This window comes from Ascaphus truei, chromosome 12 (assembly GCF_040206685.1).
Source record: "Ascaphus truei isolate aAscTru1 chromosome 12, aAscTru1.hap1, whole genome shotgun sequence".
Classification (NCBI taxonomy): domain Eukaryota; kingdom Metazoa; phylum Chordata; class Amphibia; order Anura; family Ascaphidae; genus Ascaphus; species Ascaphus truei.
The window spans coordinates 48,417,461-48,442,885 of NC_134494.1; the positions used below are offsets into that span (position 1 = coordinate 48,417,461).

The following is a 25,425-nucleotide window of genomic DNA, read 5'->3' on the forward strand; positions in this document are numbered from 1 at the left end:
GTATGCCTGTATATTACACGCTCCGGTCCCATTGCGCACGTTAATGCGGGGTATGCCTGTATATTACACGCTCCGGTCCCATTGCGTACGTTAATGCGGGGTATGCCTGTATATTACACGCTCCGGTCCCATTGCGTACGTTAATGCGGGGTATGCCTGTATATTACACGCTCCGGTCCCATTGCGTACGTTAATGCGGGGTATGCCTGTATATTACACGCTCCGGTCCCATTGCGTACGTTAATGCGGGGTATGCCTGTATATTACACGCTTCGGTCCCATTGCGTACGTTAATGCGGGGTATGCCTGTATATTACACGCTCCGGTCCCATTGCGTACGTTAATGCGGGGTATGCCTGTATATTACACGCTCCGGTCCCATTGCGTACGTTAATGTGGGGTATGCCTGTATATTACACGCTCCGGTCCCATTGCGTACGTTAATGCGGGGTATGCCTGTATATTACACGCTCCGGTCCCATTGCGTACGTTAATGCGGGGTATGCCTGTATATTACACGCTCCGGTCCCATTGCGTACGTTAATGCGGGGTATGCCTGTATATTACACGCTCCGGTCCCATTGCGTACGTTAATGCGGGGTATGCCTGTATATTACACGCTCCGGTCCCATTGCGTACGTTAATGCGGGGTATGCCTGTATATTACACGCTCCGGTCCCATTGCGTACGTTAATGCGGGGTATGCCTGTATATTACACGCTCCGGTCCCATTGCGTACGTTAATGCGGGGTATGCCTGTATATTACACGCTCCGGTCCCATTGCGTACGTTAATGCGGGGTATGCCTGTATATTACACGCTCCGGTCCCATTGCGTACGTTAATGCGGGGTATGCCTGTATATTACACGCTCCGGTCCCATTGCGTACGTTAATGCGGGGTATGCGGGGTATGCCTGTATATTACACGCTCCGGTCCCATTGCGTACGTTAATGCGGGGTATGCCTGTGTCTTTTTATTTTCAGGTTAGTCCCAGATCCACAAAGTTCCATTATTGCATTTATGTAATATCTTTATTTGTACAGTGCCATTTAAGTACCTAGCGCGTCACAGCTGTAACACACGGGACATACTAACATAACACATAATGGGAATAAGAGCATCAGACATAAAAGTAACATTAGGAAAAAGGCGTCTCTGCCCCGAAGAGCTTACAATCTAAGTGGTAAACAGGAAGAATGTACAGAGACAGAAGGAGGGTGTTCTTGTAAGTGCGTCGGCAAGGGGCCAAGGTTTGAGGTGTATAGTATCAGCCATGGAGCTACCCATATGCTTTGTGAAAGAGGTGTGTTTTAAGAAGGGTCTGAAAGATGGATAAAGAGGGTGCTAGTCGGATATTGAGGGAAAGGGCATTCCAAAGGTGTGGGGCAGTGAGTGAGACATTTTAGGCAGGAGAGGGCTTTAGATACAATAGGGGAAAAGAGCAGACATCCTTGAGCAGAACGCAAGAGTCGGGCAGGTGTATAGCAAGAAATTAGGGCTGAGATGTAAGGAGGAGCAGAAGAAGTATAAAGCCTTAAAAGTGAGCAGACGGTTGTGTGTAATACGGGATTTGATAGGAAGCCAGGAATGGGATTTCAGCAGGGGAGATGCTGAGACAGATTTAGGACAGAGTAGAGTGATTCTAGCAGCGTTTGGGATATATTGTGCTGAAGGAGGGGCTCAGCGGCCAAGTCACGTTATCTCCCTGTGCCTCAGGCACCAAAAAACAGATTGTAAACTCTACAGGGCAGGGACTATGTCTGCAAAAATGTCTCTGTAAAGTGCTACGTAAAACTAGCAGCGCTATACAAGAGCAAACAAACAATTATTATTATTATTATTATTGAAAGAGCCAGGTGAGAGGCAGGAAGGCCGGACAGTAGAAGTTTACAATAATCAAGATGGGAGTGTCAGGATCGCGCATGGCGCGTCCTGCCGATCAGCTGGATGGTCGCGTAGACTCCCCTCTCCGCGCGTACACACGCAAGTTGGCCGTTCGTCCCGGACGCGCGCCCGCAACTGCAGTTAGGAGCGCAACCTTGGTGGTATCAACATTTTTGACATGCTAAGTTTGAGTCGGCCCAGGGCCATGCAGAATGATATCGAGGAGAGATATTCAGAAACTTTGGTCTGTACAGCAGATGTAAGGTTAGAGGTTGAAAAGTAAATGTGTGTGACATCAGCATAGAGGTTATATATGAACCAAGAGATGTGATTAGATCACCTAGAGAGAGTGTGTAAAGAGAATAGGTCCCAGGACAGTGCCCCGGAGTATCCCTACGGAGAGATCGATATAGGAGGTGTTAGCAAACAAGACATTGAAAGTATGATGGGAGAGGTAAGAGGAGATCCAGGATAGGAGCTCTGTATCCTATGCTAATGAGATAATGAGCACTTGTTGCTTTTGCATAACATTCACTTCCTGGATTGGCGTTAAACTCAGGGAACATAATGTCCGTTACTGATTGTAGCAACATGACGTTCTGAGCCCTCAGTTAATGGAGCTTTGTGGATCTGGCTCTTAGTGTTTTGATGAGAGAGGATGATCTATATTTGTACTTTACATCAAGGACACATCATCAATGAATCCATGTTTTTTTATCGCGCTAACTACCCAGCATGGATCAATATGGTGAGCAGGTGAGGATAGTGCCCAAATGCTTCTAAGAAGAGGAGGATCTTAGGTGATTTCTTCAAAGCTTGGAGTGTGGGAAGCTTTCCCGATGTCGATAGGCAGGTTGTGCCAAGGCAGCAACTATAATATTCAAGTAAAATTATCTGCTTATTTCTACTTGCGTTGTCCGATTTTCAAATAAAACATTTGAGCCCATATTTGCTAAGCAGTGCTATTCCATAAGACACGTTGTGGTGCCAGAAGGAACCGGCCTAAGACATTTGGTTGCTGCCATTTTGCCGCGACCAAATGACCGCCAGCACTTCACCGTGACTCAGCCCGCCACTGTGACCTGTCGTCACCGGCCACTAAGGTAAGTGCCTAAACCCCCTACCCTAAATCCCCCTAACCTAATTCCTTACACTAAAACGCCTTACCCTAACCCTCAAACCCCCTACCCTAACCACTAAACCCCCTAAAATGAACCCCCTGTCCTAATTGTTAAACCCCATAAATTAACCCCAAACCAAACCACTAAGACTCCTTAAATAAACACCCTTTAAATTAACCACCTACCTTAAATGCTAAAACCCCTTAGAAGCAGCCGTGGTCGTGAAGAAACTGCCGTGACCACACATCCCATTCCGGAAGGCCCTTCATAATACGTTCAACTACTACATACTGTAGTCCCCAAAGCCTCCTACTGAAGCAGAACATCTGCACAATATTTATCAAAGCAAAAAATCCAGCTGTTTCCTAATGGACCTTTTTCTCTAATACCGTAAATCTGGTGCAGTGGTGCACTGGTATTTCCCCAGATTTGCATAAATAGACCTCAATGACTTGAAATGACATCCAGTGAAAATAACTTAATTTGCTTTATATGGGGATCAATGCTCCAGCTTGCGAAATCGGACATCTGGTCGTGTTTTGCCATGACCAGGTCAGTGCCGGCGTTTGGCCGCAGACGAACCCTTCACCGCAGCCGCTCTGTCGCTGGTCACTCAGTCGCTGCCCATTTAAGGGAGTTTTAGCAGTTAGGGGGTCAAGGATAGGGGTTTTAGGTTAAGGGGTTAGGTGGTTAGGGTAACGGGTAGCATTAGAATTAGGGGATAAGGTTAGGAGTTTTAGGGTAAGGAGTTAATGTTTTTAGGGGAGGAGGTAACGTTAGTATTATGAGTTAAAATGAGGGGGTTTTAGGGTAAAGGTAAGGTTAAGGGCTTTCTTTAGCAGCGAAATGGACAGCAGAGCGATGTCCCGGTGATGGGTTGAGTGCCGGCTAAACACCGGCAGCAACTTAAGTCGCGGCAAAACGGCCACGACCAAATGTCCTAGACCACCAGCTTGCTATGCTTAATACACATGGACAATACTGCATGTAAGTGTCAGTGCTTTTGGTCCTGGAAGGTTTAGTAGCATATATTTTAGTGCCTAATAATTGTGTAATATACTGTAGCCCATACCATGGATCCATCTGACTTTGAATGAAGACTGAGCCAGTAGTTTCCTGTTCCTTCTTGCAAATACATTTTAAATGGCTCGGAGTTGATACTTGCATAGGGCGACGTGGTTATTAATAGTTTTAAATGTTTAAGCAGATATGGATCCCGCCTATGTCGTTGAGTGTCTGTTCCTTGGTTGGCAACGGGTATGTGGTCCTATAGGGAAGAGAAAAAATACAATAAATTCCATGGGGCAATAATGTTACCCCAATTAATCAACATAAACATAGTACATACAGTCATTGATTACACTGTTTTACAGTATCTCTAGTTTATCTTTAATGGTTGTAACTTTTCTTAAATGTAATTGTGCTTGTGTGCACTCTTGTACTAACTTTTTTGTCCTCAATAGATTTTACTCAGATGTTAACAGATGTTAATGATACTGTATGTACTAAAAAAATAAATCATCTGCGCGCCATAAAAAAGTAGAGCATGCTTCCAAATCGTCAGCCAACTTGAACCTATCATAAACCTTATATTGCGAGTGCAGAATTAAGTTGCTATCTATCAACCAAAAATGTATTTGATGCTGTGTGAATGTTTTATTATGTAGGTTAACAAAATGTATTATTTTCACCTTATGACAATTGCAAATAATATTACACTAATAAGGGATATGTACTAAGATTGGTTATTAATAAGTAAAAATGCACACAATTCTGTTTTTATTGAAATTGGATCAATCGGTTATTTAACATGACGCAATGTGTCAAATGTTATTTCAAACACTTGTGACTCACAATAAAAATGTCAATATGATCTTAGTACATAATATGCACCGAAAATTGGGGCAAGAAAAGGGAAAAAAATATTTATCAGGGAAAAACCTTCCCATTAAAACCTATTGGTGCCACATGTCACAAATGGCTTTTTTGTGCAAAATTTGTAAATATAAATCTAATTTTAAATTGCACTTGTGTGCCCCTATGTATTAACCTGAAATGTCTCCATCTGCATCAGCATCTTCAAGCATTTTATTTTAAGGGGGGTGTGCACAGAAAGGGACTGAGGTTGGCGTACCGATGTTAATGGTATTTACTAAACAAAGATGTTTCTGTGTGCAAAAGGAAGGGAAAAGTGCATAAAAATCGTCTTGATAAATAGACGCCATATAGCTCATTGGTGAAAGGTGCGACCCACTCGAGACACACACACCTCTCTCTGTCTGCTCTCCACTCCATGCGGTTTCGTCCTCTCTTTGGTCCCACCCTCAGGCCCCTGACACCTCCTCCTGATTGGCTGCATTACCCAGCAGCAGCCAATCAGGATGGAGGAAGCTGCCCAGCCCCCTAGCAACAGCCCTGCTCTCTCCCTGCTCTCACAAGCCTGTCAGGTCACTATGTTCAGAGAGGTATTACCAGGCACATACATGTCCAGTTTTCTCATTTTTTACTGGCAGTGTGTCCAAATGCAGGACAGTCCAGTTCAATACTGGACACGTGGCAACCCTAAGATTGGGCCATAGAAATTCACAGCAGATAAGAACCACATGGCCCACCTTAGGCTAAGGCCCCGGTCACGGCGCTCTAATGCGCGCCCGCGCTTTTGGCTGCGCGTTCCGGCGATTCCCCGGTCTGCAGCTCACTGCAGGAGCAGAGACCGGGGGGGGCGTGGTGGAGGAGTGACGGGGGCGCAGCCATGACGTCACCCGGCAGGTTCGCCCTCATTGGCTGAACCGCCGGGGGGCGTGCCTAGCCGCTCGACGTGAGTTCCTGCTCTCAATTCTATTGAGAGCAGGAGTAGCTCTCGCGCGAGCGCTGCGGCCCCCCCTCGCAGCGGGCCCGGCGCCATTGTGGGAGGGCTCTCGTGAGCGCAGCGTCCGCCACAGCGGACGCTGTAGCAGGCAGCGGGGGCAAGGCCTTAGTCTGTCCATTCTCCTCTCTGAAACTCAGGCCCTATTACATGGTCTTGTTTTCTTTCACATTTAGGATAGACTTGTGTTTTTCCTTTGTTTGTTTTCATGATTGGATGATCGTTATGGATGGGTCAAGTGATTTTTATTACCCTCATTAACCCCAATCAGGCTAATTAGGCTTTCCTTGAGAGGGTAGGGTTGATGGCCACCTCATATACATTGCATTGAATGTATTGTTATTGCTTTCGGTATACTATATGTATAATGCATTGCATTTTCCTAAGTATTTGTACCATGACTAACTGCCCTATTAACCAGAATTAACTAATAAGGCTGAAAGTCATTCCTGTAGATCGAGGGAGGGCGTGTTGTTAGTTGTGTTGGGGTGGAGGGATGGGTGATATGGGTTGAGGCACTGGGGTGGGTGGTTAGGTGGGAGATGGGGGGGGTGGGTCAGGGTTAACCCCCTTGTTTTCCATAGGGGTAGTTAGGCAATGCCAAGAGACACCTTACTAGCCTATTTGCAATGAAGCAGGGAGTAGATGGCATTGTGGTAGGTAGGGATATCTTAAACCCGTTGTAGACTTCAGTGGCCAGCTCATCATGGGTTGTCCATGACTACCTGGTCACTTTGGGCTACTAATGTGTAAATATATATATAAATATATAAAGCAATTCAATGTTAATAGATACATAACATTTAGTTCAGGTTGATTCAGCTGATGTTGTATATATGTATAATGGCCATTATTCACATAGGCAAGATAATTGTAACTGTAGTCGGTGATAAAAATTGCAGTTCATTATAGGAATATTGGAGTTTAGTGAATAGCATGTTAGGGTTCAGGGATATTTCATCAAAGCTGGCGTTACATTCCGCTAATGCCAACATTTACGTTTATCAGAGCTTAGCGAATCTTGACCTTACCTTTTTAGAAAGTAACATAGTGGAATGTTCATTGATGGCAATCAAGCCTTCCCCCAAGCCATGCCTTTTAAGTTTATTATGGAACGACCTTAATTCTCTTTCAAGTTTAGCTGCAGAATCAGATATTCCGTAATGCTTCCAAAGTGGCATCCTAAAATAAAATAAAACCATCGAGAACTGGAAATTATTTAAAATGTGACTTTATCCATAAAGTCCTCTTCAACACGAATCATACTAAGATTATGAAATTTATGGGCAATTTCATTTTTACAAGTAGCTCAAAGCTCTAGTAGCTGTAATGGTTCAAGAGAAATGTAGATTCAATTTAGGATGTTAGAGGGTGTAGAGCAGAGATGTCAAATTCATGGCCCCAGGGCCGCATGAGTCCCACAAGGTGTCGCTATGTTGCCTGCAAGCCGACACGGGGGCGAGCTGGGACAGGAGTCCTATAAATAGGACTGCGGGGTCCAGGTGAATGCTGGAGGTTGCTGCCAGGACACCTCCTCCCTCGCTGGTGTGTGCCAGAAGAAGGCAGCGCAGCGCTCTCAAGGTAAGATTTGGAAGAGGGGGTTATTGTGAGGGATGGGGGTAGGAGGGGTGCTATTGTGGGGGAGGGGGGAATTGTGGGGTATTGGGGCAGGTGGGGGCTATTGTGTTGGAGGGGCAGGTGGTGGACTATTGTGGGGGAGGGGAACAGGTGGGGGGCTATTGTGGGGGAGGGGATTATGTGGGGGCTATTGTGGGGTTGGGGGATTGTGTGGACCTATTGTGGAGGAGGGGGCTGTGTTGTGGGGCATGGGGGTATTGTGGGACAGGGAGGGTATTGTGTGTATTGTGAGGTAGGGGTGTATTGTTTGTGTATGTATTGTGGGGGAGAGGGGTATTTTGTGTGTGTATTGTATTGAAGGGAGGGGTATTGTGGGTAGTGTAGGGGAGGGAGGAGTGTTGTGTGTATATGGTGACAGAGAGAGCAAGAGGTGGGAGAGAGCAAGAGTGGAGAAGGGATTGGGGGAAGAGAGAGAGAGAGTAAGGATTGGGGTGATAGAGAAGGGTTGGGGAGGCGAGAAGGAGAGAAGGGTTGGGGGTGAGAGAGAAAGGGTTGGGGGGAGAGAGAGAAGGGTTGGGGGAGAGAGAGGGAGAGAGAAAGGGTTGGTGGGGAGAGAGATAAAGGTTGGGGGGAGAGGAGGGTTAGGGGAAAGAGAAGGGTTGGGGGAGAGAGAAGGGTTGGGGGGAGAGAGAGAGATAGGTTGGGGGGAGAGGGGGGAGGGAGAAGGGATTGGTGGGGAGAGAGAGAGAGAAGGGATTGGTGGGGAGAGAGAAATGTTGGGGGGGAGAGAGAAGTGTTGGTGGGGAGAGATAAGGGTTGGGCAGGGGTAAAGAGAGAGAAGGGTTGGGCAGCGGTAAAGACAGAGAAGTGTTGGGCAGGGGTAAAGAGGGAGAGAGAAAATAATTGGGGTCGGAGAGAGAAGGGATTGGGGAGAGAGAGAAGGGATTGGTAGGGAGAGAGTGAAGGGTTGGGGATAGAGAGAGAAGGGATGGGGAAAGAAATAAGGGATGGGGAGAGAGAGAAGGGATGGGGGAGAGAGAGAAGGGATGGGGAGAGAGAGAGATGGGGGAGAGAGATAGATAGAAGTGGGAGGGGGCGAGAGAGAGAATGGATGGGGAGAGAGAGAAGGGATGGGGAGAGAGGTAGATAGAAGTGGGATAGGGAGAGAGAGAAGGGATGGGGAGAGAGAGAAGGGATGGGGAGAGAGGTAGATAGAAGTGGGATAGGGAGAGAGAGAAGGGATGGGGAGAGAGAGAGAAGGGATGGGGAGAGAGGTAGATAGAAGTGGGATGCGGAGAGAGAGGGCAGGGAGAAAAGAAGGAAAACACAAGAAAAAAAGTGTCTGTGTGGGTTATAGTGACTGTTTATTAAAAAATAAAATAAATCTGGTGTGGCCCAAGTCTTGCAGTCGGACGTAAGAATCGGCCCCCAGGCTATTCTGAGTTTGACGGGCCTGGTGGATTGTGAAGAATTCTATGAGGTTTAAAATGTTCTACATGGTATAATTTAATCTATGCAGAACTCAAATGTTGGTCAAGTAAAAGTTATCACAACCAACCACTAATGTTTTAAAGCCATGTTTTAAAGCTGTAATTGCTGATGTTGAGAACACTACCAACCAAAGAATTTCGATATTTGGAAGCATCCGCTTGTTCTCATAGAGCTGGTTCCCTACTTCTTGATGGACAGACTGGATGGTCTGACCGATGCACATGGTGTATTGCAGTGGGGTCATCTTTGTACTTGAGGGAGTCTCCACACAGAAGGATTTATTTCTCTCTATTGAAATGGATACTGGAATATCGGGGTTGATCAGAACGGAGACTCCTTGTAAAAAAAAAAAAAAAAAAAAAAAAATGAGCAGAAACAAATAAAGAACTAGACAACGTTTAAAACGGCCTAATTTACATATATTCAATATCATTTACTGTGACGCGTGAAATAAAATTAGCATTATGATTTTGGAAAGACATCATTCACTTGTTTAAAAGGTAAAATTCCCTCTTCCTTTATTTTCTTTTTAAAATGTATCTCTCCATATAAAAGTAAACCCCCTACACAATTCCTGCATTTTGGGATAGAACGACATCGCAGGTGTAATCAGCTGAAGCTTTATTACCAGTTTCATGATGTCACTGCCCATACAAACTAATCAACTGTGGCGATAGAAGAAGCAGGGGCTTCTGGGAGAGGAAATATCAGCCATAGAATTTCCTTATTCTGTGGCAAGCTTTAAGACTACAATTGTTCATAAATCAGTAGATTTTTGAGATTCTCCTCGAAAACATTTTGGGGTCGTCATTCTAATCTATTTCCTTAATGTGTTAAGCTCAAAGCAGCCACCCCATGCCTAAAAAGAAAATATATACAGGTATATTTAATTTTCATAGAGCCTGGGAGCGCAACCGGTGACCCTTGAGTTGCCGATAAATTTGATGGTAAAAAAAAAAGACAACTATGCTTTCTATTGACCATCGGAAGCAAGGTTGAAGTTGGTGGCCATATTATACTTGCCTGGGAAATTAAATTTGGAATGTACTGGGAACTGGAAGTTTCCTGGAGCCAACAGCAGTGAGGTTGAGCTTTTCCGGAGCTCTTTGAGCCAGTAAAAACATCTAAAAGAGTAGCATTGTGTGCTGCTGTAAAGCATCAGCCCCCTCTCCCCCACCACACTTTTTATTTCTTAACCCCATATTATTAGAGTAAATGATGAGTCTTAAAACGGCGATAAAAGAAGCTTATTGTCATGAAACGGCAGGACCTTGTGCCCTTCTGGACGTATCTGCCACCCTGGGTAGCTTCTGGGTCCTATGATCGTTAGGGAACCCAGCACCTAAACTGCACAAAATCCTACCCTAAGCCCACTAGGATGGTAGCGTGACAGTAGCTGGAACCCCCAGTGGGAATCACCCAAGAGCTCAACGCTTTTTCAATGGGGTACCTCCCACCCTCCGGGAACCACAGTACTCTCATGGAAATCACCCAAGATATTTACTATTGGCTAGTTTCAGGAGACCATGGAGCCTCTGCCAACTCAAAGGTCACAAGGCCCTTAGAAAGCACACCACATAAAAAATAGAAGAAACTGTAATAAAATCAGTGAGTATCATTACGGAGCATGTGAGCTAGCAATCAGTCAGACAAGCAACCTATTATTACCAAACAAGCAAGCATACACACATAACAGATATAAGGGATCTTTCCGGATACCTAAGATGGCTACTGACAGGAAGTGACCTCTCACCCTCACTTAAGCTTCTGTGGCCATCTTGCTTCCTGGAAATTCCTGCTCCTCACTTCCTGACAAGAAGTCAGCCTCTCACTGGCCCTCATTGCCAGCAGCTGCTTCTGGCCTTTAAATAGCAGGCAGGTCGGTGTACTACTCCTTACCTCTGCTTTGCGGGTTTGTGTCCTGTTTTGCAGTCAGCAACGTTACAACAGATAAACAAAAGGGGAAGGAAACATAGAATCTAGCACTTGAGAATGCCGAGTAGAGGGCTAGTCCATTGATATGGAAGAAACCTTGGGAGCAGGTGGGTTTGTTGCAGGGTGAGAGGCAACGTCTTGGTTCAAAGGAGTCAGCCAGAAGGGATGCTTCAAGGCGAGGCTTGAGATAAGTAGAAGTTATCCCCCAGTTAAAGTCTTGAGAGGCAAGTATATGCAGCAGAGTTCCTTTCCCCGGATCCCCGTTTCCATGTGCTGATGTTGTTGTGAGGATTCGCTATTCCGGCGGTTCTGTCCCCTTAACCCTCACCTGTCCATCAGGATCTAGAGGCACTCAAAGAAGGCATCTCTGTGGTGGTTCACATGCGCGGTGCACGGGCAGCGCGGGCTCCGTTTGTCTCCGCGGTTCCTGTGTCCAGGGTACGTTCTCCCCCAAGGCGGCAATGACGCACGATGCATGCGCGGTACGCACTCTCCCCGGCGTCCTGTGGTCTCTGCCCCCCAACTCCGCCCCCGCTCTGATGAAGGAGGTACACGGCACCGCGGTCACACATGTCCCTCCCTTCTCACCTCGGGTCCCGCCTCCGGTCTCCGTCCCCGCACTGACGCGGGTACCTTGACGCGCACGAATGGCACGCGACCGGGTTGCCAGCATGATGCACGGGTTTACGTGTGGAGTGCGTGCACTCTCTAGAGGTCCCACTCCTAATCGGCTGCACAATAGGACGCACCTACACAATCCAGCAGCCTATCAGTGAGGGCTCCTCCACTTCCTGGTTGCCTCCCATTGGAGGGAGGTCCTATTTATACCCTGTCTGAGGTCTCCTTTATTGCCGAGCATAACCTGTGTTTTGTGACGCTGCATCTCACTGCATCCAGTACCCTGCCTTGCCTGCCTCTTACCTTGCTGCCTGACCCTGCCTTGGACTTAGACTCTGTGATACTCTCCTGCACTGACCCTGGCTTTGGTATATGACGATCCTGCTCTCTCCTGTGCTGACCCTGGCTTTGGCTTTATGATGACTCTACTCTCGCCAATCCTGACCCTGGCTACGTACCCCAACGATCCGCTACTCTCCGCTCCTCGACCCGGCAAGTACCACATTTACGTTGTCCTCTATAACCCCGACCCGGCTTGCAAGACTATCCTACACTCTAGACGTGCCCTCGCGGTTGTGGTCGGCGTTCTCTACCAATCCCTACCTCAGCCCCGCGGTCGCGCCTCGTTTGTGGTGAGCTACGCGTTACAGTTGTGCAGGCGAGCGTGTCGTCGGAGGCATCGGCGGCTCCTATTGTAGAGCGCCGCCCTTTTGGTATTGCTCGCGCATGCACAGGGCAGTCTTTCTGTTGGGCGGCAGTAGTCTACAGGGGACTACAACTCCCAGCAGCCCCAGGGGCTGCAGCCATCTGATCCCAAACAGCCAATTGGGATTCGGCATTCGCCTGCAGCCAGGAATTTATACTTTTGGCACATCTGGGACCACGCCAGTCGGAAGAGGGACCTCTGAGGAGCAGGTAGTGTCCAGGGAGCAGTGCTCCCCTGGACTTGGCCAGATCTTCCCCCTTAGGCCCCAGCTAGGCCCCGACTCACTGTAGCTTGTGGCTGCTATAGGGAAAGCCCATAGTCAGGGACCTTTCCCCAGTAGCGGCAAATAGTCAGGTAGAGCACCAGTGAGACGCCACGCGGTTACTGCGGCCAGTGGTCAGGGACCAGACCAGTGATGTGGTAAAGACGGTAGGGTCATATTATCCACACCTGAATTCTCCCCCACGCGGAGGCAGACGCCATCGCGGACGACAACGTTGGATCAGACGGATCCTTCTTGTTATTCTGCAACACTCGGGTGCGGAAGTCCCGGGCAGGTACCTAACCAAGTGCACTAACACTCCACGGGATAGCGCTATCTCCAACACTTTTGGTGGGCCTTGACATTGGGGAGTGGACATCAGGGAATTGGTGCCCGGCACCCAATGTACTCTGGGGACACTCAGTGTTGGTTTCAGATTGGGCCTATATGACAGTGTGGTACAGGTTACTACTATTATTGTGTGTATTAAAGGTTGTTAGCATATATTTGTGTGCGTGCATCATTAGTATTGTTCCTGTAAGAGGATCATCCCACCCTGTTGGGATCCCTTGCAGGTGGAGGCGCTGTCACCTGATGAATCAGGTACACCCCAGGCTCCCAGTGGTGGACCAAACACACTGTAGCCACCACATCTTCCATGGGGGGGGGGGAAATATGTTACATATACTTCTACAAAGCTCTCCTATTGAGAAACATGGGATTTTGAGTAGGCTAATCAGGGAGCTTCTGGGTCTAGAACTCTGGCCAATCAGGAGGTGGGGGTGGGGATTATGCCACCCCCAGTCTAGGGCTCTAGCAGTTGGTGAGGAGCAGGGAGCTGGCGGCCTCACCTTTACTCAGGGCGCATGCTGCCTATGTCCTTCTCCGTGGGGTTAAGCAAGGATATATTGTAGTTTTGTACACAGCCAGTGCTGGGTGTCCTGACAGCCATAGGCAGGCACTACACACATTGGCAGATTCTTATAGAAGGGCACAGGGCCATGCTATTCTGTGACACACATCATGAATCAGATGCTGATGTACTGTAGCCAAGTTACTACTCCAGCAGGTGCATGGCAGTTGGATGTACACAACGCTCCAGCGGGAAAAGCGGTCATTATTTTGATGCCGCCCCACATGAAAAATGGCCAGGGGGCAGTTCACTCTTTCACCGGTGCTAGTGCACCATCTGGGTTGATAACTTTTACCTGTAGAAGCAAAGAAGGATACTGTTATACTGAAACATTGGGTATGAATGATACGGTAATCCTGAAACATTGGGTAAGAAGGATACTGTTATACTGAAACATTGGGTATGAATGATACGGTAATCCTGGAACATTGGGTAAGAAGGATACTGTTACCCTGGAACATTGGGTAAGAAGGATACTGTTATCCTGGAACATTGGGTATGAAGGATACTGTTACCCTGGAACATTGGGTATGAATGATACTGTTATCCTGGAACATTGGGTATGAATGATACTGTTATCCTGGAACATTGGGTATGAAGGATACTGTTATCCTGGAACATTGGGTATGAAGGATACTGTTATCCTGGAACATTGGGTATGAAGGATACTGTTATCCTGGAACATTGGGTATGAAGGATACTGTTATCCTGGAACATTGGGTATGAATGATACTGTTATCCTGGAACATTGGGTATGAATGATACTGTTATCCTGGAACATTGGGTATGAATGATACTGTTATCCTGGAACATTGGGTAAGAAGGATACTGTTATCCTGGAACATTGGGTATGAAGGATACTGTTATCCTGGAACATTGGGTATGAATGATACTGTTATCCTGGAACATTGGGTATGAATGATACTGTTACCCTGGAACATTGGGTATGAATGATACTGTTATCCTGGAACATTGGGTATGAAGGATACTGTTATCCTGGAACATTGGGTATGAATGATACTGTTATCCTGGAACATTGGGTAAGAAGGATACTGTTATCCTGGAACATTGGGTATGAAGGATATTGTTATCCTGGAACATTGGGTATGAATGATACTGTTATCCTGGAACATTGGGTATGAATGATACTGTTACCCTGGAACATTGGGTATGAATGATACTGTTATCCTGGAACATTGGGTATGAAGGATACTGTTACCCTGGAACATTGGGTATGAATGATACTGTTATCCTGGAACATTGGGTATGAATGATACTGTTATCCTGGAACATTGGGTAAGAAGGATACTGTTATCCTGGAACATTGGGTATGAATGATACTGTTATCCTGGAACATTGGGTATGAATGATACTGTTATCCTGGAACATTGGGTATGAATGATACTGTTATCCTGGAACATTGGGTATGAATGATACTGTTATCCTGGAACATTGGGTATGAATGATACTGTTATCCTGGAACATTGGGTATGAAGGATACTGTTATCCTGGAACATTGGGTATGAAGGATACTGTTATCCTGGAACATTGGGTATGAATGATACTGTTATCCTGGAACATTGGGTATGAATGATACTGTTATCCTGGAACATTGGGTATGAATGATACTGTTATCCTGGAACATTGGGTAAGAAGGATACTGTTATCCTGGAACATTGGGTATGAAGGATACTGTTATCCTGGAACATTGGGTATGAATGATACTGTTATCCTGGAACATTGGGTATGAATGATACTGTTACCCTGGAACATTGGGTATGAATGATACTGTTATCCTGGAACATTGGGTATGAAGGATACTGTTATCCTGGAACATTGGGTATGAATGATACTGTTATCCTGGAACATTGGGTATGAATGATACTGTTACCCTGGAACATTGGGTATGAATGATACTGTTATCCTGGAACATTGGGAATGAATGATACTGTTATCCTGGAACATTGGGTATGAAGGATACTGTTATCCTGGAACATTGGGTATGAATGATACTGTTATCCTGGAACATTGGGTAAGAAGGATACTGTTATCCTGGAACATTGGGTATGAAGGATATTGTTATCCTGGAACATTGGGTATGAATGATACTGTTATCCTGGAACATTGGGTATGAATGATACTGTTATCCTGGAACATTGGGTATGAAGGATACTGTTATCCTGGAACATTGGGTATGAAGGATACTGTTATCCTGGAACATTGGGTATGAATGATACTGTTATCCTGGAACATTGGGTATGAAGGATACTGTTATCCTGGAACATTGGGTATGAATGATACTGTTATCCTGGAACATTGGGTATGAATGATACTGTTATCCTGGAACATTGGGTATGAATGATACTGTTATCCTGGAACATTGGGTAAGAAGGATACTGTTATCCTGGAACATTGGGTATGAAGGATATTGTTATCCTGGAACATTGGGTATGAATGATACTGTTATCCTGGAACATTGGGTATGAATGATACTGTTACCCTGGAACATTGGGTATGAATGATACTGTTATCCTGGAACATTGGGTATGAAGGATACTGTTATCCTGGAACATTGGGTAAGAAGGATACTGTTATCCTGGAACATTGGGTATGAATGATACTGTTATCCTGGAACATTGGGTATGAATGATACTGTTATCCTGGAACATTGGGTATGAATGATACTGTTACCCTGGAACATTGGGTATGAATGATACTGTTATCCTGGAACATTGGGTAAGAATGATACTGTTATCCTGGAACATTGGGTAAGAAGGATACTGTTACCCTGGAACATTGGGTAAGAAGGATACTGTTACCCTGGAACATTGGGTATGAATGATACTGTTATCCTGGAACATTGGGTATGAATGATACTGTTATCCTGGAACATTGGGTATGAATGATACTGTTATCCTGGAACATTGGGTATGAATGATACTGTTATCCTGGAACATTGGGTAAGAAGGATATTGTTATCCTGGAACATTGGGTAAGAAGGATACTGTTATACTGGAACATTGTGTATGAAGGATACTGTTATACTGGAACATTGGGTATGAATGATACTGTTATCCTGGAACATTGGGTATGAATGATACTGTTATCCTGGAACATTGGGTATGAATGATACTGTTATCCTGGAACATTGGGAATGAAGGATACTGTTATACTGGAACATTGGGTATGAATGATACTGTTATCCTGGAACATTGGGTAAGAAGGATACTGTTATCCTGGAACATTGGGTATGAATGATACTGTTATCCTGGAACATTGGGTATGAAGGATATTGTTATCCTGGAACATTGGGTAAGAAGGATACTGTTATCCTGGAACATTGGGTATGAATGATACTGTTATCCTGGAACATTGGGTATGAATGATACTGTTATCCTGGAACATTGGGTATGAATGATACTGTTATACTGGAACATTGTGTATGAATGTTACTGTTATCCTGGAACATTGGGTATGAATGATACTGTTATCCTGGAACATTGTGTATGAAGGATACTGTTATCCTGGAACATTGGGTATGAAGGATACTGTTATCCTGGAACATTGGGTATGAATGATACTGTTATCCTGGAACATTGGGTATGAATGATACTGTTACCCTGGAACATTGGGTATGAATGATACTGTTATCCTGGAACATTGTGTATGAAGGATACTGTTACCCTGGAACATTGGGTATGAATGATACTGTTACCCTGGAACATTGGGTATGAATGATACTGTTATCCTGGAACATTGGGTAAGAAGGATACTGTTATACTGGAACATTGGGTATGAATGATACTGTTATCCTGGAACATTGGGTATGAATGATACTGTTATACTGGAACATTGGGTATGAATGATACTGTTATCCTGGAACATTGGGTATGAATGATACTGTTATCCTGGAACATTGGGTATGAATGATACTGTTATCCTGGAACATTGGGTATGAATGATACTGTTACCCTGGAACATTGGGTATGAATGATACTGTTATACTGGAACATTGTGTATGAATGTTACTGTTATCCTGGAACATTGGGTATGAATGATACTGTTATCCTGGAACATTGTGTATGAAGGATACTGTTATCCTGGAACATTGGGTATGAATGATACTGTTATCCTGGAACATTGGGTATGAATGATACTGTTATCCTGGAACATTGGGTATGAATGATACTGTTATCCTGGAACATTGGGTATGAAGGATACTGTTATCCTGGAACATTGGGTATGAAGGATACTGTTATCCTGGAACATTGGGTATGAATGATACTGTTATCCTGGAACATTGGGTATGAATGATACTGTTATCCTGGAACATTGGGTATGAAGGATACTGTTATCCTGGAACATTGGGTATGAAGGATACTGTTATCCTGGAACATTGGGTATGAATGATACTGTTATCCTGGAACATTGGGTATGAATGATACTGTTATCCTGGAACATTGGGTATGAATGATACTGTTATCCTGGAACATTGGGTATGAATGATACTGTTATACTGGAACATTGTGTATGAATGTTACTGTTATCCTGGAACATTGGGTATGAATGATACTGTTATCCTGGAACATTGGGTATGAATGATACTGTTATCCTGGAACATTGTGTATGAATGATACTGTTATCCTGGAACATTGGGTATGAATGATACTGTTACCCTGGAACATTGGGTATGAATGATACTGTTACCCTGGAACATTGGGTATGAAGGATACTGTTATCCTGGAACATTGGGTATGAATGATACTGTTATCCTGGAACATTGGGTATGAATGATACTGTTATCCTGGAACATTGGGTATGAATGATACTGTTATCCTGGAACATTGGGTAAGAAGGATACTGTTATACTGGAACATTGGGTATGAATGATACTGTTATCCTGGAACATTGGGTATGAATGATACTGTTATACTGGAACATTGGGTATGAATGATACTGTTATCCTGGAACATTGGGTATGAATGATACTGTTATCCTGGAACATTGGGTATGAATGATACTGTTATCCTGGAACATTGGGTATGAATGATACTGTTACCCTGGAACATTGGGTATGAATGATACTGTTATACTGGAACATTGTGTATGAATGTTACTGTTATCCTGGAACATTGGGTATGAATGATACTGTTATCCTGGAACATTGTGTATGAAGGATACTGTTATCCTGGAACATTGGGTATGAATGATACTGTTATCCTGGAACATTGGGTATGAATGATACTGTTATCCTGGAACATTGGGTATGAATGATACTGTTATCCTGGAACATTGGGTATGAAGGATACTGTTATCCTGGAACATTGGGTATGAAGGATACTGTTATCCTGGAACATTGGGTATGAATGATACTGTTATCCTGGAACATTGGGTATGAATGATACTGTTATCCTGGAACATTGGGTATGAAGGATACTGTTATCCTGGAACATTGGGTATGAAGGATACTGTTATCCTGGAACATTGGGTATGAATGATACTGTTATCCTGGAACATTGGGTATGAATGATACTGTTATCCTGGAACATTGGGTATGAATGATACTGTTATCCTGGAACATTGGGTATGAATGATACTGTTATACTGGAACATTGTGTATGAATGTTACTGTTATCCTGGAACATTGGGTATGAATGATACTGTTATCCTGGAACATTGGGTATGAATGATACTGTTATCCTGGAACATTGTGTATGAATGATACTGTTATCCTGGAACATTGGGTATGAATGATACTGTTACCCTGGAACATTGGGTATGAATGATACTGTTACCCTGGAACATTGGGTATGAAGGATACTGTTATCCTGGAACATTGGGTATGAATGATACTGTTATCCTGGAACATTGGGTATGAATGATACTGTTATCCTGGAACATTGGGTATGAATGATACTGTTATCCTGGAACATTGGGTATGAATGATACTGTTATCCTGGAACATTGGGTATGAATGATACTGTTATCCTGGAACATTGGGTATGAATGATACTGTTATCCTGGAACATTGGGTATGAATGATACTGTTATCCTGGAACATTGGGTATGAAGGATACTGTTATACTGGAACATTGGGTAAGAAGGATACTGTTATCCTGGAACATTGGGTATGAATGATACTGTTATCCTGGAACATTGGGTATGAATGATACTGTTATCCTGGAACATTGGGTATGAATGATACTGTTATACTGGAACATTGTGTATGAATGTTACTGTTATCCTGGAACATTGGGTATGAATGATACTGTTATCCTGGAACATTGTGTATGAAGGATACTGTTATCCTGGAACATTGGGTATGAAGGATACTGTTATCCTGGAACATTGGGTATGAATGATACTGTTATCCTGGAACATTGGGTATGAATGATACTGTTACCCTGGAACATTGGGTATGAATGATACTGTTATCCTGGAACATTGTGTATGAAGGATACTGTTACCCTGGAACATTGGGTATGAATGATACTGTTACCCTGGAACATTGGGTATGAATGATACTGTTATCCTGGAACATTGGGTAAGAAGGATACTGTTATACTGGAACATTGGGTATGAATGATACTGTTATCCTGGAACATTGGGTATGAATGATACTGTTATACTGGAACATTGGGTATGAATGATACTGTTATCCTGGAACATTGGGTATGAATGATACTGTTATCCTGGAACATTGGGTATGAATGATACTGTTATCCTGGAACATTGGGTATGAATGATACTGTTACCCTGGAACATTGGGTATGAATGATACTGTTATACTGGAACATTGTGTATGAATGTTACTGTTATCCTGGAACATTGGGTATGAATGATACTGTTATCCTGGAACATTGTGTATGAAGGATACTGTTATCCTGGAACATTGGGTATGAATGATACTGTTATCCTGGAACATTGGGTATGAATGATACTGTTATCCTGGAACATTGGGTATGAATGATACTGTTATCCTGGAACATTGGGTATGAAGGATACTGTTATCCTGGAACATTGGGTATGAAGGATACTGTTATCCTGGAACATTGGGTATGAATGATACTGTTATCCTGGAACATTGGGTATGAATGATACTGTTATCCTGGAACATTGGGTATGAAGGATACTGTTATCCTGGAACATTGGGTATGAAGGATACTGTTATCCTGGAACATTGGGTATGAATGATACTGTTATCCTGGAACATTGGGTATGAATGATACTGTTATCCTGGAACATTGGGTATGAATGATACTGTTATCCTGGAACATTGGGTATGAATGATACTGTTATACTGGAACATTGTGTATGAATGTTACTGTTATCCTGGAACATTGGGTATGAATGATACTGTTATCCTGGAACATTGGGTATGAATGATACTGTTATCCTGGAACATTGTGTATGAATGATACTGTTATCCTGGAACATTGGGTATGAATGATACTGTTACCCTGGAACATTGGGTATGAATGATACTGTTACCCTGGAACATTGGGTATGAAGGATACTGTTATCCTGGAACATTGGGTATGAATGATACTGTTATCCTGGAACATTGGGTATGAATGATACTGTTATCCTGGAACATTGGGTATGAATGATACTGTTATCCTGGAACATTGGGTATGAATGATACTGTTATCCTGGAACATTGGGTATGAATGATACTGTTATCCTGGAACATTGGGTATGAATGATACTGTTATCCTGGAACATTGGGTATGAATGATACTGTTATCCTGGAACATTGGGTATGAAGGATACTGTTATACTGGAACATTGGGTAAGAAGGATACTGTTATCCTGGAACATTGGGTATGAATGATACTGTTATCCTGGAACATTGGGTATGAATGATACTGTTATCCTGGAACATTGGGTATGAATGATACTGTTATACTGGAACATTGTGTATGAATGTTACTGTTATCCTGGAACATTGGGTATGAATGATACTGTTATCCTGGAACATTGTGTATGAAGGATACTGTTATCCTGGAACATTGGGTATGAAGGATACTGTTATCCTGGAACATTGGGTATGAATGATACTGTTATCCTGGAACATTGGGTATGAATGATACTGTTACCCTGGAACATTGGGTATGAATGATACTGTTATCCTGGAACATTGTGTATGAAGGATACTGTTACCCTGGAACATTGGGTATGAATGATACTGTTACCCTGGAACATTGGGTATGAATGATACTGTTATCCTGGAACATTGGGTATGAAGGATACTGTTATCCTGGAACATTGGGTATGAATGATACTGTTATCCTGGAACATTGGGTATGAATGATACTGTTATCCTGGAACATTGGGTATGAAGGATACTGTTATCCTGGAACATTGGGTATGAATGATACTGTTATCCTGGAACATTGGGTATGAAGGATATTGTTATCCTGGAACATTGGGTATGAATGATACTGTTATCCTGGAACATTGGGTATGAATGATACTGTTATACTGGAACATTGGGTATGAATGATACTGTTATCCTGGAACATTGTGTATGAATGATACTGTTATCCTGGAACATTGGGTATGAATGATACTGTTACCCTGGAACATTGGGTATGAATGATACTGTTACCCTGGAACATTGGGTATGAAGGATACTGTTATCCTGGAACATTGGGTATGAATGATACTGTTATCCTGGAACATTGGGTATGAATGATACTGTTATCCTGGAACATTGGGTATGAATGATACTGTTATCCTGGAACATTGGGTATGAATGATACTGTTACCCTGGAACATTGGGTATGAATGATACTGTTATCCTGGAACATTGGGTATGAAGGATATTGTTATCCTGGAACATTGGGTATGAAGGATATTGTTATCCTGGAACATTGGGTATGAATGATACTGTTATCCTGGAAAATTGGGTATGAATGATACTGTTATCCTGGAACATTGGGTATGAATGATACTGTTATCCTGGAACATTGGGTATGAAGGATACTGTTATCCTGGAACATTGGGTATGAATGATACTGTTATCCTGGAACATTGGGTATGAATGATACTGTTATCCTGGAACATTGGGTATGAATGATACTGTTATCCTGGAACATTGGGTATGAATGATACTGTTATCCTGGAACATTGGGTATGAATGATACTGTTATCCTGGAACATTGGGTATGAATGATACTGTTATCCTGGAACATTGGGTATGAATGATACTGTTATCCTGGAACATTGGGTATGAATGATACTGTTATCCTGGAACATTGGGTAAGAAGGATACTGTTATACTGGAACATTGGGTATGAATGATACTGTTATCCTGGAACATTGGGTATGAATGATACTGTTATACTGGAACATTGGGTATGAATGATACTGTTATCCTGGAACATTGGGTATGAATGATACTGTTATCCTGGAACATTGGGTATGAATGATACTGTTATCCTGGAACATTGGGTATGAATGATACTGTTACCCTGGAACATTGGGTATGAATGATACTGTTATACTGGAACATTGTGTATGAATGTTACTGTTATCCTGGAACATTGGGTATGAATGATACTGTTATCCTGGAACATTGTGTATGAAGGATACTGTTATCCTGGAACATTGGGTATGAATGATACTGTTATCCTGGAACATTGGGTATGAATGATACTGTTATCCTGGAACATTGGGTATGAATGATACTGTTATCCTGGAACATTGGGTATGAAGGATACTGTTATCCTGGAACATTGGGTATGAAGGATACTGTTATCCTGGAACATTGGGTATGAATGATACTGTTATCCTGGAACATTGGGTATGAATGATACTGTTATCCTGGAACATTGGGTATGAAGGATACTGTTATCCTGGAACATTGGGTATGAAGGATACTGTTATCCTGGAACATTGGGTATGAATGATACTGTTATCCTGGAACATTGGGTATGAATGATACTGTTATCCTGGAACATTGGGTATGAATGATACTGTTATCCTGGAACATTGGGTATGAATGATACTGTTATACTGGAACATTGTGTATGAATGTTACTGTTATCCTGGAACATTGGGTATGAATGATACTGTTATCCTGGAACATTGGGTATGAATGATACTGTTATCCTGGAACATTGTGTATGAATGATACTGTTATCCTGGAACATTGGGTATGAATGATACTGTTACCCTGGAACATTGGGTATGAATGATACTGTTACCCTGGAACATTGGGTATGAAGGATACTGTTATCCTGGAACATTGGGTATGAATGATACTGTTATCCTGGAACATTGGGTATGAATGATACTGTTATCCTGGAACATTGGGTATGAATGATACTGTTATCCTGGAACATTGGGTATGAATGATACTGTTATCCTGGAACATTGGGTATGAATGATACTGTTATCCTGGAACATTGGGTATGAATGATACTGTTATCCTGGAACATTGGGTATGAATGATACTGTTATCCTGGAACATTGGGTATGAAGGATACTGTTATACTGGAACATTGGGTAAGAAGGATACTGTTATCCTGGAACATTGGGTATGAATGATACTGTTATCCTGGAACATTGGGTATGAATGATACTGTTATCCTGGAACATTGGGTATGAATGATACTGTTATACTGGAACATTGTGTATGAATGTTACTGTTATCCTGGAACATTGGGTATGAATGATACTGTTATCCTGGAACATTGTGTATGAAGGATACTGTTATCCTGGAACATTGGGTATGAAGGATACTGTTATCCTGGAACATTGGGTATGAATGATACTGTTATCCTGGAACATTGGGTATGAATGATACTGTTACCCTGGAACATTGGGTATGAATGATACTGTTATCCTGGAACATTGTGTATGAAGGATACTGTTACCCTGGAACATTGGGTATGAATGATACTGTTACCCTGGAACATTGGGTATGAATGATACTGTTATCCTGGAACATTGGGTATGAAGGATACTGTTATCCTGGAACATTGGGTATGAATGATACTGTTATCCTGGAACATTGGGTATGAATGATACTGTTATCCTGGAACATTGGGTATGAAGGATACTGTTATCCTGGAACATTGGGTATGAATGATACTGTTATCCTGGAACATTGGGTATGAAGGATATTGTTATCCTGGAACATTGGGTATGAATGATACTGTTATCCTGGAACATTGGGTATGAATGATACTGTTATACTGGAACATTGGGTATGAATGATACTGTTATCCTGGAACATTGTGTATGAATGATACTGTTATCCTGGAACATTGGGTATGAATGATACTGTTACCCTGGAACATTGGGTATGAATGATACTGTTACCCTGGAACATTGGGTATGAAGGATACTGTTATCCTGGAACATTGGGTATGAATGATACTGTTATCCTGGAACATTGGGTATGAATGATACTGTTATCCTGGAACATTGGGTATGAATGATACTGTTATCCTGGAACATTGGGTATGAATGATACTGTTACCCTGGAACATTGGGTATGAATGATACTGTTATCCTGGAACATTGGGTATGAAGGATATTGTTATCCTGGAACATTGGGTATGAAGGATATTGTTATCCTGGAACATTGGGTATGAATGATACTGTTATCCTGGAACATTGGGTATGAATGATACTGTTATCCTGGAACATTGGGTATGAATGATACTGTTATCCTGGAACATTGGGTATGAATGATACTGTTATCCTGGAACATTGGGTATGAATGATACTGTTATACTGGAACATTGGGTATGAATGATACTGTTATCCTGGAACATTGGGTATGAAGGATACTGTTATCCTGGAACATTGGGTATGAAGGATATTGTTATCCTGGAACATTGGGTATGAATGATACTGTTATCCTGGAACATTGGGTATGAAGGATACTGTTACCCTGGAACATTGGGTATGAATGATACTGTTATACTGGAACATTGGGTATGAAGGATACTGTTACCCTGGAACATTGGGTATGAATGATACTGTTATACTGGAACATTGGGTATGAAGGATACTGTTATCCTGGAACATTGGG

General features: G+C 43.2%; 1 protein-coding gene across 2 annotated transcripts in view; it reads right to left on the minus strand.

Annotated features, from left to right (window-relative positions):
• The window catches only part of LOC142464234 (SITS-binding protein-like), a 104,991-nt gene that overhangs the window by 26,180 nt on the left and 53,386 nt on the right, over nt 1-25,425 (minus strand). For both annotated transcript variants that reach the window (XR_012787623.1, XM_075567640.1), the window contains exons 3-5: nt 9,071-9,278; nt 6,905-7,055; nt 4,080-4,274 (exon numbers count right to left, since the gene is read on the minus strand). Coding sequence is in view for 1 of the 2 variants with exons in the window: in XM_075567640.1 (XP_075423755.1) it covers nt 4,080-4,274; nt 6,905-7,055; nt 9,071-9,278 (554 nt within the window). In the remaining variant the exon portion in view is untranslated. The remainder of the gene's footprint in view (nt 1-4,079; nt 4,275-6,904; nt 7,056-9,070; nt 9,279-25,425) is intronic.